We start from the raw sequence: 18,599 nt of genomic DNA on the forward strand, positions 1-18,599 counted from the left end.
ATAGGTTCTGAAGTAAAATGTTTGCAAAAAAAAGTTAAATGTTAATTTTTTCCTTCCACATTGTTTCAGTTCCTGTGAAGCATGTAAAGGGTAAATAAACTTCTTGAATGTGGAATTTTGTTGTAAAAATGAGAAATTGCTGGTCAATTTTTAACCCTTTTAACTTCCTAACAAAGAAAAATTTTGTTTCCAAAATTGTGCTGATGTAAGGTAGACATGTGGGAAATATTATTTATTATCTATTTTGTGTGAGATATCTCTCTGATTTAATGGCATAAAAATTCAAAGTTTGAAAATTGCTAAATTTTAATTTTTTTTGCCATATTCCCATTTTTTTCATAAATAATCGCAAGTAATATCAAAGAAATGTTACCACTAACATAAAGTAGAATATGTCACGAGAAAACAGTCTCAGAATCAGCAGGATCCGTTAAAGCATTCCAGAGTTATAACCTCATAAAGTGACAGTGGTCAGAATTGTAAAAATTGGCTTGGTCATTAAGTACCAAATTGGCTCTGTCACTAAGGGGTTAAACAACATTAATGCAAATCATCGAACAGTAGAAAATATTATTCTTTTCTTGCCTCAACCCTGATACGCTCGGACATGGGTAACTCCGGTGAATGACACAGCATATAAATTCGATGGGATGGATTGGGAGAGAGGGATGGGACACCTCCTGACACCAACCTGTGCCTGTTCCTAAGCTCCCCTAATGCCCTATACGGGTCCTTCCGCCCAGTGCCATCACGTGCCTAGTCTCTGATTGTCACATTAATATACTCTGGCTAGTGCACTGACCGGCAGGCTAGTCTCACCACTGCAGATAGTAAAACACAGAGGAAGTGACAAACACGGGAAAGACAAAGAAAAATGCAGCAGAGAAAATGGCACCAGGAATCTGCACTCCCACATCCTCAACACCACCGAAACAGGAGAGATCCAAAGCCCTAGATGGTATGCATAGAAGAAATCTATAACCGCTGATGGGTCATGTGAATATTTAAAGGAAGGTGTGAGTGGTTACCAACCAACATCAACTGACTAGCTTAAAAGAACTGCAAAAAGATGAAATCTGAGTGCATCGCTATGTTTTACACATACCCATAGACTTGTATGGGTAAGCGTATGTGATTTGTGGAGTCACTTGCAGCATGCTGCGATTTTTTTCCTCATGTCGAATCGGCATGAGAAAAAAATAGCAAATATGCATTACCCCACATCAGATTGCACTCGGCCGTGCTATATGCCACATTCACACGTTCATTATTTAGTCAGTATTGCACATCAGTATGTGTAATCCAAACCCAGGAGTGGGAGCGAAATGCAGAAATGGTGACTTGTTTCTGTTATACTTTTCCTCTGATTGTTCCACTCCTGGTTTTGGCTTGCAAATGCTGATGTGAAATTCTGACCAAATACTGAACATGTGAACTTACCAGCTCATTAAACTCCTCCTAGGTCTAGTTTTATCGCCACAGGGGAACTTGAGTTTCCATGTTCTGGTGATAAGTCCAGGTCCTTGAGAAGGGGTCCTGTTGTGAATTTGGATTCTGGGCTCCCCCGGTGGCTACTGGTGGAATTGAACTGGTGTCTTCATCTTCTCTGTTCACCTGTTCCCATCAAGATGTGGGAGTCGCTATATAACCTTGCTGCTCTGTTAGTTGCTTGCCGGTCAACAATGTTATCAGAAGCCTCTCTGTGCTTGTTCCTGCTCCTAGACAACTACTAGATAAGTTGGACTCTTGTCCATGTTTGTTTTTGCATTTTGGTTCCAGTTCACAGCTGTAGTTTCGTTACTGTGTCTGGAAAGCTCTTGTGAACAGGAATTGCCACTCTGGTGTTATGAGTTAATGCCAGAGTTTTAAAGTAATTTCTGGATGGTGTTTTGATTAGGGTTTTTAGCTGACCATGAAAGTGTCCTTTCTGTCTTCTGCTATGTAGTAAGTGGACCTCAAATTTGCTAAACCTATTTTCATACTACGTTTGTTATTTCATCTTAATTCACCGCCAATACATGTGGGGGGCCTCTGTCTCCTTTTGGGGTATTTCTCTAGAGGTGAGCTAGGACTAATATTTTCCTCTGCTAGCATTATTTAGTCCTCCGGCTGGTGCTGGGCATCTAGAATCAACGTAGGCATGCTACCCGGCCACTGCTAGTTGTGTGTTAGGTTTAGTTCATGGTCAGCTCAGTTCCCATCTTCCAAGAGCTAGTTCCTATATATGCTTATGCGATGATCTCTTGCCATTGAGATCATGACAGTTTGACCGGCCCACTAAAGGGTTAAAATCCTTGGCTGAGAAAGGAGAGAAATAAGTAGTCTGCTGAAATTTTTTTTTTTTTTTTTTCTCTCCTTTGAATGGCTCTGTGTCCACCTGTTTGTAATGGATCTTCAGAGTGTAACTGCAGGTTTGAATAATCTCGCCACGAAGGTACAAAATTTGCAAGATTTTGTTTGTCATGCACCTGAATCTGAGCCGAGAATTCCTTTGCCGGAATTTTTCTCGGGGAATAGATCTGGGTTTCAGAATTTTCGAAATAATTGCAAATTATTTTTGTCCCTGAAATCTCGCTCTGCCGGAGACCCTGCACAGCAGGTCAGGATTGTGATTTCCTTGCTCCGGGGCGACCCTCAAGACTGGGCTTTTTCATTGACACCAGGGGATCCTGCGTTGCTCAATGTGGATGCGTTTTTTCTGGCCTTGGGGTTGCTTTATGACGAACCTCATTTGGAGCTTCAGGCAGAAAAAACTTTGATGTCCCTATCTCAGGGGCAAGATGAAGCGGAAATTTACTGCCAAAGATTCCGTAAATGGTCTGTGCTTACTCAGTGGAATGAGTGCGCCCTGGCGGCGACTTTCAGAGAGGGTCTCTCTGATGCCATTAAGGATGTTATGGTGGGGTTCCCTGTGCCTGCGGGTCTGAATGAGTCCATGACAATGGCTATTCAGATCGATAGGCGTTTGCGGGAGCGCAAACCAGTGCACCATCTGGCGGTGTCCACTGAGAAATCGCCAGAGAGTATGCAGTGTGATAGAATTCTGTCCCGAAGCGAGCGGCAGAATTTTAGACGGAAAAATGGGTTGTGTTTCTATTGTGGTGATTCTACTCATGTTATATCAGCATGCTCTAAGCGCACTAAAAAACTTGGTAAATCTGTTTCCATTTGCACCTTACCGTCTAAGTTTATTCTATCTGTGACCCTGATTTGCTCTTTGTCATCTATTACCACGGAGGCCTATGTCGACTCTGGCGCCGCTTTGAGTCTTATGGATTGGTCCTTTGCCAAACGCTGTGGGTATGATTTAGAGCCTTTGGAGACTCCTATTCCTCTGAAGGGGATTGACTCCACCCCATTGGCTAATAATAAACCACAATACTGGACACAAGTAACTATGCGTATTAATCCGGGTCACCAGGAGATTATTCGCTTTCTGGTGCTGTATAATCTACATGATGATTTGGTGCTAGGATTGCCTTGGCTCCAATCTCACAACCCAGTCCTCGACTGGAGAGCTATGTCTGTGTTGAGCTGGGGATGTAAGGGGGCTCATGGGGATGTACCTGTGGTTTCCATTTCATCAGCTATTCCCTCTGAAATTCCTGAGTTCCTGTCTGACTATCGTGACGTCTTTGAAGAATCCAAGCTTGGTTCGTTACCTCCGCACCGAGAGTGCGATTGTGCCATAGATTTAATCCCGGGTAGTAAATACCCAAAGGGTCGTTTATTTAATCTGTCTGTGCCTGAACAGGCTGCTATGCGAGAATATATAAAGGAGTCCTTGGAAAAGGGACATATTCGTCCATCGTCATCTCCCTTAGGAGCCGGTTTTTTCTTTGTGTCAAAAAAAGACGGCTCTTTGAGACCATGTATTGATTATCGGCTTTTGAATAAAATCACTGTTAAATATCAATACCCATTGCCGTTGCTGACTGATTTGTTTGCTCGCATAAAGGGGGCCAAGTGGTTCTCTAAGATTGACCTTCGTGGGGCGTATAATTTGGTGCGAATCAGGCAGGGGGATGAGTGGAAAACCGCATTTAATACGCCCGAGGGCCACTTTGAGTATTTAGTGATGCCTTTTGGTCTTTCTAATGCTCCGTCAGTTTTCCAGTCCTTTATGCATGATATTTTTCGCGATTATTTGGATAAATTTATGATTGTGTATCTGGATGATATTCTGATTTTTTCGGATGACTGGGACTCTCATGTCCAGCAAGTCAGGAGGGTTTTTCAGGTTTTGCGGTCTAATTCTTTGTGTGTGAAGGGTTCTAAGTGTGTTTTTGGGGTACAGAGGATTTCCTTTTTGGGATATATTTTTTCCCCCTCTTCCATTGAAATGGATCCTGTCAAGGTTCAAGCTATTTGTGATTGGACGCAGCCCTCTTCTCTTAAGAGTCTTCAGAAATTTTTGGGCTTTGCTAACTTTTATCGTCGATTTATTGCTGGTTTTTCGGATATTGCTAAGCCATTGACCGATTTGACTAAGAAGGGTGCTGATGTTGCTGATTGGTCCCCTGATGCTGTGGAGGCCTTTCGGGAGCTTAAGCGCCGTTTTTCCTCTGCCCCTGTGTTGCGTCAGCCTGATGTTGCTCTACCTTTTCAGGTTGAGGTCGACGCTTCTGAGATCGGAGCTGGGGCAGTGTTGTCGCAGAAAAGTTCTGACTGCTCCGTGATGAGGCCTTGTGCCTTCTTTTCCCGTAAATTTTCGCCCGCTGAGCGGAATTATGATGTTGGGAATCGGGAGCTTTTGGCCATGAAGTGGGCTTTTGAGGAGTGGCGCCATTGGCTTGAGGGGGCCAGACATCAGGTGGTGGTATTGACTGACCACAAAAATTTGATTTATCTTGAGACCGCCAGGCGCCTGAATCCTAGACAGGCACGCTGGTCATTATTTTTCTCTCGGTTTAATTTTGTGGTGTCATACCTACCGGGTTCTAAGAATGTTAAGGCGGATGCCCTTTCTAGGAGTTTTGAGCCTGACTCACCTGGTAATTCTGAGCCCACAGGTATCCTTAAGGATGGAGTGGTATTGTCAGCCGTTTCTCCAGACCTGCGGCGGGCCTTGCAGGAGTTTCAGGCGGATAGACCTGATCGTTGCCCACCTGATAAACTGTTTGTTCCTGATGATTGGACCAGTAGAGTCATCTCTGAGGTTCATTCTTCTGCGTTGGCAGGTCATCCTGGCATTTTTGGTACCAGGGATTTGGTGGCAAGGTCCTTCTGGTGGCCTTCCCTGTCACGAGATGTGCGAGGCTTTGTGCAGTCTTGTGACGTTTGTGCTCGGGCCAAGCCTTGTTGTTCTCGGGCTAGTGGATTGTTGTTGCCCTTGCCTATTCCTAAGAGGCCTTGGACGCACATCTCGATGGATTTTATTTCAGATCTGCCTGTTTCTCAGAAGACGTCTGTCATCTGGGTGGTGTGTGACCGTTTCTCTAAGATGGTCCATTTGGTTCCTCTGCCCAAGTTGCCTTCTTCTTCCGAGTTGGTTCCTCTGTTTTTTCAAAATGTTGTTCGTTTGCATGGTATTCCTGAGAATATCGTTTCTGACAGAGGGACCCAATTCGTGTCTAGATTTTGGCGGGCATTCTGTGCTAGGATGGGCATAGATTTATCTTTTTCGTCCGCTTTCCATCCTCAGACGAATGGCCAGACCGAGCGGATTAATCAGACCCTGGAGACATATCTGAGGTGTTTTGTGTCTGCTGACCAGGATGATTGGGTTGCTTTTTTGCCATTGGCGGAGTTCGCTCTCAATAATCGGGCCAGCTCTGCCACTTTGGTGTCCCCGTTTTTCTGTAATTCGGGGTTTCATCCTCGATTTTCCTCTGGTCAGGTGGAATCTTCGGATTGTCCTGGAGTGGATGCTGTGGTGGAGAGATTGCATCAGATCTGGGGGCAGGTGGTGGACAATTTGAGGTTGTCCCAGGAGAAGACTCAGCTTTTTGCCAACCGCCACCGTCGTGTTGGTCCTCGGCTTTGTGTTGGGGATTTGGTGTGGTTGTCTTCTCGTTTTGTCCCTATGAGGGTCTCTTCTCCTAAGTTTAAGCCTCGGTTCATTGGCCCGTATAAGATATTGGAGATTCTTAACCCTGTTTCCTTCCGTTTGGACCTCCCTGCATCCTTTTCTATTCATAACGTTTTTCATCGGTCATTATTGCGCAGGTATGAGGTACCGGTTGTGCCTTCCGTTGAGCCTCCTGCTCCGGTGTTGGTTGAGGGTGAGTTGGAGTACGTTGTGGAGAAAATCTTAGACTCTCGTGTTTCCAGACGGAGACTCCAGTATCTGGTCAAGTGGAAGGGATACGGCCAGGAGGATAATTCTTGGGTGAATGCATCTGATGTTCATGCCTCTGATCTGGTTCGTGCCTTTCATAGGGCCCATCCTGGTCGCCCTGGTGGTTCTGGTGAGGGTTCGGTGCCCCCTCCTTGAGGGGGGGGTACTGTTGTGAATTTGGATTCTGGGCTCCCCCGGTGGCTACTGGTGGAATTGAACTGGTGTCTTCATCTTCTCTGTTCACCTGTTCCCATCAAGATGTGGGAGTCGCTATATAACCTTACTGCTCTGTTAGTTGCTTGCCGGTCAACAATGTTATCAGAAGCCTCTCTGTGCTTGTTCCTGCTCCTAGACAACTACTAGATAAGTTGGACTCTTGTCCATGTTTGTTTTTGCATTTTGGTTCCAGTTCACAGCTGTAGTTTCGTTACTGTGTCTGGAAAGCTCTTGTGAACAGGAATTGCCACTCTGGTGTTATGAGTTAATGCCAGAGTTTTAAAGTAATTTCTGGATGGTGTTTTGATTAGGGTTTTTAGCTGACCATGAAAGTGTCCTTTCTGTCTTCTGCTATGTAGTAAGTGGACCTCAAATTTGCTAAACCTATTTTCATACTACGTTTGTTATTTCATCTTAATTCACCGCCAATACATGTGGGGGGCCTCTGTCTCCTTTTGGGGTATTTCTCTAGAGGTGAGCTAGGACTAATATTTTCCTCTGCTAGCATTATTTAGTCCTCCGGCTGGTGCTGGGCATCTAGAATCAACGTAGGCATGCTACCCGGCCACTGCTAGTTGTGTGTTAGGTTTAGTTCATGGTCAGCTCAGTTCCCATCTTCCAAGAGCTAGTTCCTATATATGCTTATGCGATGATCTCTTGCCATTGAGATCATGACAGGGTCCACACAGATCTAATAATTATCACCTATCCACTGAATAGGTGTGTTAGGTGTTGAGTTCCTGCCGCTGCACAGGGGGAATCTCAAACCATGTCCGCTGTGGTCTCCCATTCTTCTCCAGCCGCAGTGAAACCTGCTCAGCAGAGACATCGGTCCCAGCGCCTGGCTTGGACAGATACTGCACGTTTGGTTACTGCTGCCCTTCCAGGTTCAGCCATTATAACCAGTACTGTTCAGCGTCGAGCAGGCGCTCCTGAGACTAAGTCTTCTTTTCTCCTTCTGAACATGCCCAAGGGGAGACACCTCTCATTGGAGGTCGGGGGTCACATGGTCAGGTCCTGTAGCAGCTCCTATTGGTCCACTAGGAAGGTCCTGGAGAGCTATAACTATAAATGGTTTGCATGGCCGCACAGCCATGCGCTAGTATCATTTGTGTTTGCCTGTTGTCAGTGGATTCTCTACCACTCAGTTTATATGTGGTGTGAGTCTGTTTAGCTTTGGGGCTGTACACTCAGGCAGGCAGCTAGCGTCAGTGGGGGCAATTAGCCTTGGCTTAGCATCTGGTTCCTTCATGTGTGCGGTTAGCACAGAAGAGTTCCAGAGCAAGCACAACCCTAGTTAGGGTATTATTCTCTGTGTACAGCGCGACTCTGTGAGGCAACAGAGCTCGCTTCCATTTCACACGGGGTGAAGTTTAACCCACGTGTGAGCTCAGTGTCCATCCACCATTACTTTGCAGCAGGTATCTCTGCACGGTGGACCCTGGGCTGCGAACGCACCTTGTATCAATCTCTCTATTACTTGGTGCGTTCTGCTAGCCCTAACAAGGTGACACCTATTAAAATGTACCTACACTTTTAGTCATTACCAAATCCAGTGGAAGCAACTTCACAGTTGAGAGAGTAAAGTAATACTTTTGTGACGTCGCTCCTACCAGCCAAACCAGAGGCCCATCTGTAAGCAGTGCTGTCTACACATGCAAATGGGCCTCTAGTTTTGCTGGTAGGAGCTAAAGTACTTTGCAAATTTTTTCCCAAGGAACATTTTCTTGAAAATAAGTCTTGATACCGCGTTGTATCTCTTTAATGAGAGGCAGCATCTGAATTGACCCTTGTGACAAAATTATTCTTCATTTTACCCTAAGCCGGGGGGTCTGTGATCTCTGTTGACTCTGCAAAAAGACTGATATATGACAACAGTTATAGGGACCATTCACCTCCTTATATAAAGATCTAATTCCCCCCTCATGCTCTTTTTTTCTGGAATAAATTCATTTAGTTTTGATAGTTATGCCATCCATATCTCCTATTAATTTAGATGTCCTTCTTTGAACTCTCCTTAGTTCCCTATACTCAGGATGCAGTTGAACTAGTGATTTTTTTAAGGGGTAAAATAAAACTTTCTTCTGTAGAAACCATGTCTTCCCTAATACAGGACAGAATGTTGTTGGCATTTGCATGTTCTTCTATTAGTAAATACAATATGCATCTGATATGTATTATACATACAAAATAAGGGTCTGTGCACACGTATTTGGCGCACAAATTTCTGCACCATTACTAGATTTCTTGGCAGGAAAAATGCAGCAACAAAAATGCACATTTTTTACTTTTATTTTTAGGGCAGATTTTTCTCTTCTCATTAATATGGGTGAAATCTGCAGCAAAAACGCTGAAAGGATTGACATGCTGATGTTTGCTTTATTATGTATTTTTTTCCCAATGGTGATCATCACAGAAGTCATAGATCATAACTGTTTCATTCTCACATATGTTGCTGCAGGGTAATTGGAAATATCATAACTCTGTGTCCGAACATTCAGTTTCAAGAAGGGATTTCATGTCTGTTCTAAGCAACATTGATTACATTCTTATTAAGGCATCATATGGCTATGGAGTACAACAGAGCAGGTAAGTCTATGATACAGTATTGTGATAAACTTCTCTATGTGCTATAATGCTTCATATAACCATAGCACTACAAGTGTGGCAAAATCTCCATGTTTTCAAAATTGTATTCCTGATGGTGTATTCTGTAGATAATCCCAATGACTTGTGATACAGTCTAAGGATGAAAGCCATTTTTTAATTAAAAGCGTATTCTCAGATTAATTATTAAATAGTTTTAGTTAGTTAACAAGCATGAAAATAAGCAAGTTTCTTATTGACTTGCTTTCTCTATCTGTTCTCTTAAAATAATAGCATAATAATAGCTTTTATCTTACATGGTGTACAGCTTGTTGCCAGGGAACTATGCCACCAGATTATGGTGCACAGCAGCTACATTCCAGTAGAGGAGTTAACTCCTAACATCCCAGTCAGCTCTCTCCAGCCCACTGGTTTCTATACAGCTGTTAGTACCTTTCTCCCCACCCCTCTTAGCTCCTGAGCAAGGTGTTCTTATCAGGTTTGCAGAATTCAGTCTCCAGCACCCATCATAGGCAGCTTCCAACTCGGCTCTTTTAATCACAGCTCTCACTTTTCTGAGCCATATGCTTGTTCAAACGCTATGTAAATATAATGATAGTGTAGACTTCAGAACAATGTAGTCTTCAGAACAAACCACTGACAGACAATTAATGTGTTCTAGCAGAATGAAGCTCCTGACCAGAGCTGTCACTTAGGCTGGTTTCACATTTGCATCTGTGCGCGCAGCGCTTGATCCGCATAGATCCGCATGCGTCATGCATACATATGTTTAACATGCTGTACGCATGGACATGCGTTTGCGTGTGTTCGCAAAAATGCGCATTACTGTCTATGGGAATGCATGTGTATGCATGTCCTTGCACACGCATGCGCTGGATGCGCTTGCGCATTTCGGACTTCGCATGTCCAGGAACTGTTTTGAGACACGCCCATTGAGACATGCCCTCCTGGAAATATCGAACGCATGCGCATGAAAATGCAAACGCAGGCAAAAAACGTATACAAATGCAGCTTTTTTTTGCCATCATGCGTTAGCTGATGCTGATAAAAAACGCTGCGTAAATATGCGTTTGCATGCGTTTTGGCACATGCAGATGATGCGCTGCGCACATATACGCAAATGTGAACTTAGCCTTAAGCAGTAGTGCTTGACCCCAAGCAACAAAGAAGTGGGGAGACTGAATAGCTCTGAGCTGCTCAAGAGACAACTTGAGAATACCCCTGTAATGTGCTATTAATAAAAAAATTATGCATTTAATACAAATATAAGGTTATTAAAATCTGTAATTATTTGCCCTTCTACATGCCTGCGTGTGAATGTAAGTATCACAGCCATGGGGCAAAACATAGAATGCTAACCCTGTGCTTTATGACTACTGGGATTTAGGGTGTATCCACACACGCAGATTTTCAGCAACTATCTGTTCCATGCAGCGGAACAGAGTAGTTTATGCAGCAAGATCATCTATTTCTGATCCATTCAAATAAAAAGGACAATCAAAGAAGTTTCTACAAATTTGCTGCATGAGAATATATTAGAATATTATAGAAGGAATGCTATGGAGAATATAAGTACAGTATATGGGTTTATATGTTTAGGAAAACGTATTATTTCCCATTACCGCACAATTCTGTTAAACAGAAAAATCATTTTAATGCCATACTTAGACTAGACATAAATACATTTCTATTTGGGGGTCTTTATGCCTGGGGGGAATGTCTTTCTGAATCTGGGGTAGTTTTTATTTTATCCTGTGCCTCTCTATTCCTAAGATTTCACCCCCTCTTATTTGTATGTAAGTCTAGTCTTTTTATCCAAGTAGGTATGGTCCTCCCTTTTCTGTGGGAGATTTCTTGAGGACCAAGCCATTGAGTCATCAAGTAATGTTAGATTTCAGCACTGAAATCTGAACTATTGTTCTTGCAGCTCATAATGATAATAATGATAATAAGCACACACTGCAATATATGATTAATAAAAAAATAAGTCCTGTTTTTGCAAATTTTCTACATTATTGTTATTGTGAACTGTAAGGCTTTTTTCATACAGCAACTTGAAATCTGAAGCGTATTTTCAGAGCAGAAATAATACGCTGTGCATTTGCTGTGTGTGCAGCAGATGCCCAGAAAGATTAGACCCATTATCATTTAGAGGGTCTAATCTGAAAAAGTAACATGCTAGTTATCTATATGGTATTTTGTTATGCCGCACAAATAAAAACACTCGTTGAAATATCCTAATTTATGCATGGGATGAAGATGGATTTCAGACTTAAACACTATGCTGAAGTTTATGTGAAGGTTAACATGTACAGAAAGGGCCCTAAATATATATAGTTACATAGTTATTAAGGTTGAAGGAAGACTGTAAGTCCATCTAGTTCAACCCATAGCCTAACCTAACATGCCCTAACATGTTGATCCAGAGGAAGGCAAAAAAAACCCATGTGGCAAAGAGTAACTCCACCATGGGGAAAAAAATTCCTTCCCGACTCCACATACGGCAATCAGACTAGTTCCCTGGATCAACGCCTTATCAAGGAATCTAGTGTATATACCCTGTAACATTATACTTTTCCAGAAAGGTATCCAGTCCCCTCTTAAATTTAAGTAATGAATCACTCATTACAACATCATACGGCAGAGAGTTCCATAGTCTCACTGCTCTTACAGTAAAGAATCCGCGTCTGTTATTATGCTTAAACCTTCTTTCCTCCAGACGTAGAGGATGCCCCCTTGTCCCTGTCTCAGGTCTATGAATAAAAAGATCATCAGAAAGGTCTCTGTACTGTCCCCTCATATATTTATACATTAACATAAGATCACCCCTTAGTCTTCGTTTTTCCAAACTAAATAGCCCCAAGTGTAATAACCTATCTTGGTATTGCAGACCCCCCAGTCCTCTAATAACCTTGGTCGCTCTTCTCTGCACAAATAGTTGACTTTAGATTCAGTTGCTAGTAAGATATATTATTATTATTTATTTATATAGCACCATTGATTCCATGGTGCTGTACATGAGAAGGGGTTACATACAAGTTACAGATATCACAGTAAGCAAACTAACACTGACAGACTGATACAGAGGGGTGACGACACTGCCCTTGTGGGCTTACATTCTACACGATGGTGGGGAAGGAGACAATATGTTGAGGGTTGCAGGAGCTCTGGTGTTGGTGAGGCGGTAACTCAGGTAGTGGTGAGGAGCCAGCGGGGTCAGTGCAGGCTGTAGGCTTTCCTGAAGAGGTGGGTTTTCAGGTTCCGTCTGAAGGATCCGAATGTGGTTGATAGTCGGACGTGTACAGTAGTTACAAACTGTATTGTATTTCATTCGTAATAGGATATCAAATATCTCAATGGACATTGCAGTGGAAGCAACAGAAATGCATTCTGACCGGGAGGCGGCTCAGCTTATTGAGATCTGTGAATGTCCTCCTGGATATACCGGACTCTCATGTCAGGTGACTTGTACAACATCTTTTATCACTCGTAGGTTCCCTTAGTGTGAAATGGATCTGATCCACATAAGAACTTTTATCTCTTTAATCCCCAGGAGTGTGCGCCCGGCTACTTCAGAGAGATAGTGACAGAAGTGAATGTGCTCAGCTCCCAGCCATTAATTGCCCCCTGCGTACCCTGTCAGTGCAGTAACCACAGCGAGCTTTGTGATCCACATACTGGAGAGTGCATGGTAAGTTCCATGTAGTTACAGTAATGACCTGATATACTAATATTAGTGATGAGTGAACATGCTCGAATAAGTTGTTATCTGAGCATGCTCGTGTGCTACATGAGTTTATTCAGCGTGCTCGAAAAATATGTTCAAGATCCCGTGGATGCATGTCTCACGGCTAACAAACAGGCAATTATTGCATGTGTTCCAGCTGTCGAACAGCCACCATGCAGTCGCGGGGCCTTGAACATATTATTTGAGCATGCCAAAGACACTTGCTTAGCTCCCGAGCATGATACCACCTTATCCGAGCACATTCGCTCATCACTAACTATAATCAATGAAATAGTACATCACTGTTTTCTGTGCTGTATCAGTTAGGATACATTTATTAACAGAGTCTGGCCATATTTAGGACAATCGGGTATTCACAGTGAAATGGATGGTAAACCTCTGACAACGCAAACCCATAAACTTACCCAGACAACAATGATGGGGTCGATACATCTCAAAGTGTTTAAAGATAGGCTAAAGTTAGAGGGGCAGTGCCACAATCATAATTTATCATCTATTCATGGGTATATATCATAAGTTGTTGGCCATTGGGTATTCCACAGTTGGAGCTCTTAATCACAACGAAGGGGAATTTTTAGTTTTTTATTTCTTCCTCGGACCAAGTGGTTTTCCCCAAAATATGTAGATTTGTCTGATATTGAACAGATTATCGCATCAAACTTGCCAAATCAAACCTATGGAGACGCAAAAAAAATAGGACAGCTCTTGGATGCCATCTGTGTGCTCTTCATTTTATATGGACTGTTTGATAGGAAAAACTTGAGAAACCTCCATCAGTTTTTTCATCCAAGAAAAACGGACAAAATTGTGACCGAACTCCAAGGCTGGGGTCACACGTGAATAGATTCTCTCATGCGAGAGTTTGGTCACAATTTAGTGGGATCCTATTGTCTCACATGAGGGAATTGTAGCAAGAGAGGAGACGGTGGAGAACAACATTTCTCCATCTTCTCCATTCTGTGAATCCACAGAAATGGAACTACACTAGGATTTCATCGGCTGTCACAGACTTGAATAGGTGAGGGCATCCTATGCATGCTGAATCAGTAGGAGAAAAAAAACCCTGCCCCATATTGTAACATTGGTCCGAGTGGTCTCCGATAAAACATTGCATAGCACTCGTCCGATGTATGCGCTCATGTGAGCGAGCGCTAATGGTTAAAATCACACACTGTTCAAGCTGTGATGAAACTCTGATCAAAAAGAAGACCATTTATTGCATGCAAGAGAAATCACTAACGTGTGAAGGAGGCTTAATTTTGCCTCCTGAAAATGTTGTCAAAATGGCAAAAAAAATAATGCAGATTGAATAATAATGTTAGGAAGTCTATCTGTGTTACTGATGCCTGTAAAGTGCTGTGGAATTCATGGCACTATATAAATGAGTAAAATAAATAAATAAAATAAATAAACTTCCTGTGTAGTCATAGTTAGTACCGTAAGAGGAAACTTTTAATATGCTACAGATTTTCCCTTGTTTTACATTACCATAGTTATTTCATGTTCACTCCTGCTTTGCAGGGTTGCAGAGACCATACTGCAGGACATCATTGCCATATTTGTGCCCCTGGGTATTATGGAAACATAACAGGGTCAATCTCAGATTGCTCGCTGTGTGCCTGCCCTAGGGGCAACTCAAAGAGGTAAGATGGAAGACTCCTAATATAGAATGGGGTCTAATATCTGTCTAGTATCATATTACATTTATTGTATCACATAATCTTTTATTTTATGTTTTATTTCTATTTGTAAATTTATCATTCAGAATATATAACATTTTATTGGAATGTACAAAGGGATTTTCCAGTATTAATAAATGTCTTGTCCATTATTTTATATCTGGTTGGAGCTATATACACATTGAATCCCGCCAAAAACTATCTGATATGAGCGTTTATTGAGGATACTACTGTAGATACAGAAGTAAACGTTGCCATATTTGACTCTCTGAATTCCTTGTGTATATGGAGCCATATTGCCATTTTTTTTGGTGTTCTTTCAGTTTTAGTCCAACATGTGTACTAGAAGGAATCAACGGTTTTCGTTGTGATGCCTGTCTGCCAGGATACGAGGGAAGACACTGTGAACAGTATGTATAATCTTATTTAAGTCCTGCAACATTAGTTGGTCATATGTACAAATAAAAATATTAGGCATAGCTGCAATAAATCCAATTTCCTTGTGAATCTCATCAGGTAGTTATTCAACAAACTATGGTCCTGAGTCATTAAAACCAGTGTTCTGGATGTCAGTCTTAATGAGGGGTGTACAAGAATCAGATGAGCCAAATTAATTAACAGGTGCATGCTACTTAATGAACTTGAACATCTTATGAGTGGCATGCGCCTCCATGTGCCTCATCAGAAATGTTACTCCAGTCACTAACTAGAGTAACATTTCTGGGGTAGTGTGTTACACCACTTTCAATGAATTTGACAGGCAGAAGTAGCTATGCAACCTTTCTGGTGGTGCTGCTTGAAACTGGCATGAAAAGACGTAGAATTTTTGTTCAACGCTGCGTTGCGAAAAATCTAATTTTCCTCAATTAGTTAATACCTCTTCTTTTACATAATATGATAAACGGAGGTAAGTCCCTTCTCCTATTCTGTTTGTTTATTGCTGAAAAAGGTAAGTTAATTTTCGATAAGTCCAAGAGAGTGTTATCAGATTGTTTTCACCAAGGGAGTGTACTTCTTTTTCCTGTGGGATGCTGACCAATCATAAGCAGGCAGCAACACTTAGTAGAAAGATGAACATGCCCCCACAATAACTCAGAGAAGGTTTCTCACTGGGTGAGATGTAATAATACAGCTCTGATCAATGTGGGGGGGGGGGATAGACAGTGCAGCAGACAATGCTGTGAAAGGAAGGGCCACGATTACACCTCCCCCAGTCTGACTCATACAAAATTTGGAGCAGCAGATTAGGGCTACCTGACATTACACATCTCACACACTAGGAAACCTGCTCTTAGCTATGGTGGAGTGTGTTATTCCTTCTCTAGTTTGTTACTGCCTTCTTATGATTGAGCAACATCATACAGGTGGAAGAAGTACACCCCCCTGTGAAAACCGTGTGATAACACCCACTTAAACTTAACGAAAATTAACTCATTAAAGGTCAAATATTTTGATTTCTAATACCTCTTTATGCCAATGCATATTTCTACCTATGGGCACTGTATGTTGGCATGTGAAACTATGCTAACTTAGTAAAAGTACAAAAAGGGACAATAATGTAGATAAAAAAATAAAAATAAAGCTAATGTCACAGAGTTACTGCAACAGAGAGGAGCCAGAAGACCGCAGTGTCTGATTGCTCCTACTCCTGCACTGAAAAGAAGCACTTCACCTTCTTTTTAAATGGTGTTTATTTCTTTTGGCAGATCAGGGGTTATTTGGCCATGTTGGAAACTCTGGGAGTATGAGCTCTCAGCTGAGCTTCGCTAGCCACTCCCATCCCCTTTATGATCTGGGTCCTGATTCAAACCCATGTCAGAGCTATTTTTTGTTGCATGGCTTGGAGGAGAGGTGTTCATATGAGAAGGAGCTTTGGAGGAGTTATCTGTGACTGTTTTGTGGTTTTTAAGTGTGATAATTCACTTTCCTCCTCTTACTTTGGTTATTCCCCCATCCTCCACTGCCTGGTATATTTCTCTGTTATATGTGAGTGAATATTTATATGCTTGCTTTTTTCAGTTACCTTTCTTTGTGTTGCCTTGTTAGTCGGGTTTGTGTACTGTGGTGCACATTGGTGCCCTTCTTCCCTGGGTGGGGGAAGAGGACAGATGGAGGGCTGATTCAGGAGATAAGGCAAGGGTGGCAGCCCCGGCATCTTCACCTTCAGAAGTATCCCGGGGAATAGGGCGAGCTAAGCTCCCTAGTGGTAGGGACAGGGAAGGAGCCCCTGGTCTCGGGTCACCCAACAGCTGGGTAGTGACAGCTAATGTACAGTTATATGAAAAAGTTTGGGCACCCCTATTAATCTTAAGCTTAATGTTTTATAAAAATTGTTTTTTTTGCAACAGCTATTTCAGTTTCAAATATCTAATAACTGTTGGACACAGTAACGTTTCTGCCTTGAAATGAGGTTTATTGTACTAACAGACAACGTGCAATCTGCATTCAAACAAAATTTGACAGGTGCATAAGTATGGGCACCCTTATCATTTTCTTGTTTTAAATACTCCTACCTACTTTTTACTGACTTACTAAAGCACTTTTTTTGGTTTTGTAACCTCATTGAGCTTTGAACTTCATAGCCAGGTGTATGCAATCATGAGAAAAGCTACTTAAAGTGGCCACTTGCAAGTTGTTCTCCTGTTTGAATCTCCTCTGAAGAGTGGCATCGTGGGCTCCTGAAAACAACTGTCAAATGATCTGAAAACAAAGATTATTCAACATAGTTGTTCAGGGGAAGGATACAAAAAGCTGTCTCAGAGATTTAACCTGTCAATTTCCACTGTGAGGAACATAGTAAGGAAATGGAAGAACACAGGTACAGTTCTTGTTAAGGCCAGAAGTGGCAGGCCAAGAAAAACATCAGAAAGGCAGAGAAGAAGAATGGTGAGATCAGTCAAGGACAATCCTCAGACCACCTCCAGAGAGCTGCAGCATCAACTTGCTGCAGATGGTGTCACTGTGCATCGGTCAACTATACAACGCACTTTGCACAAGGAGAAGCTGTATGGGAGAGTGATGCGAAAGATGCCGTTTCTGCAAGCACGCCACAAACAGAGTCGGCTGAGGTATGCAAAAGCACATTTGGAGAAGCCAATTTATTTTTGGAAGAAGGTCCTGTGGACTGATGAAACCAAGATTGAGTTGTTTGGTCATACAAAAAGGCGTTATGCATGGCGGCAAAAAAACACAGTGCGTTGTATAGTTGACCGATGCACAGTGACACCATCTGCAGCAAGTTGATGCTGCAGCTCTCTGGAGGTGGTCTGAGGATTGTCCTTGACTGATCTAACCATTCTTCTTCTCTGCCTTTCTGATGTTTTTCTTGGCCTGCCACTTCTGGTCTTAACAAGAACTGTACCTGTGTTCTTCCATTTCCTTACTATGTTCCTCACAGTGGAAATTGACAGGTTAAATCTCTGAGACAGCTTTTTGTATCCTTCCCCTGAACAACTATGTTGAATAATCTTTGTTTTCAGATCATTTGACAGTTGTTTTGAGGAGCCCATGATGCCACTCTTCAGAGGAGATTCAAACAGGAGAACAACTTGCAAGTGGCCACTTTAAGTAGCTTTTCTCATGATTGCATACAACTGGCTATGAAGTTCAAAGCTCAATGAGGTTACAAAACCAAAAAAAGTGCTTTAGTAAGTCAGTAAAAAGTAGGTAGGAGTATTTAAAACAAGAAAATGATAAGGGTGCCCATACTCTTGCACCTGTCAAATTTTCTTTGAATGCAGATTGCACATTTTCTGTTAGTACAATAAACCTCATTTCAAGGCAGAAACATTACTGTGTCCAACAGTTATTAGATATATGAAACTGAAATAGCTGTTGCAAAAAAAACAATTTTTATAAAACATTAAGCTTAAGATTAATAGGGGTGCCCAAACTTTTTCATATAACTGTATACATGCCACAAAACAGTATGAAAAAAGTGAGGTTTTATTCAGCAACATTCATGCAAAAATATGACTGAGAAGTTGAGAAAACTAAAACTTATCTGGTCCTTCAATTCAAAAGGGTATTAGAAAGTTAACAATCTATTTAGGAATGCCTTTTGCACTTC

The 18,599-nt window shown here is 42.1% G+C and overlaps 1 protein-coding gene across 1 annotated transcript in view; it reads left to right on the plus strand.

The window, feature by feature from the left end:
• LAMA1 (laminin subunit alpha 1) overlaps positions 1-18,599 on the plus strand; it is a 236,431-nt gene that overhangs the window by 141,308 nt on the left and 76,524 nt on the right. Inside the window, exons 27-31 of the mRNA XM_077270228.1 lie at positions 8,958-9,085; positions 12,444-12,564; positions 12,657-12,794; positions 14,373-14,494; positions 14,854-14,940. Of these exons, the coding sequence (XP_077126343.1) occupies positions 8,958-9,085; positions 12,444-12,564; positions 12,657-12,794; positions 14,373-14,494; positions 14,854-14,940 (596 nt within the window). The remainder of the gene's footprint in view (positions 1-8,957; positions 9,086-12,443; positions 12,565-12,656; positions 12,795-14,372; positions 14,495-14,853; positions 14,941-18,599) is intronic.

Source organism: Ranitomeya variabilis, chromosome 6 (assembly GCF_051348905.1).
Source record: "Ranitomeya variabilis isolate aRanVar5 chromosome 6, aRanVar5.hap1, whole genome shotgun sequence".
Classification (NCBI taxonomy): Eukaryota; Metazoa; Chordata; class Amphibia; order Anura; family Dendrobatidae; genus Ranitomeya; species Ranitomeya variabilis.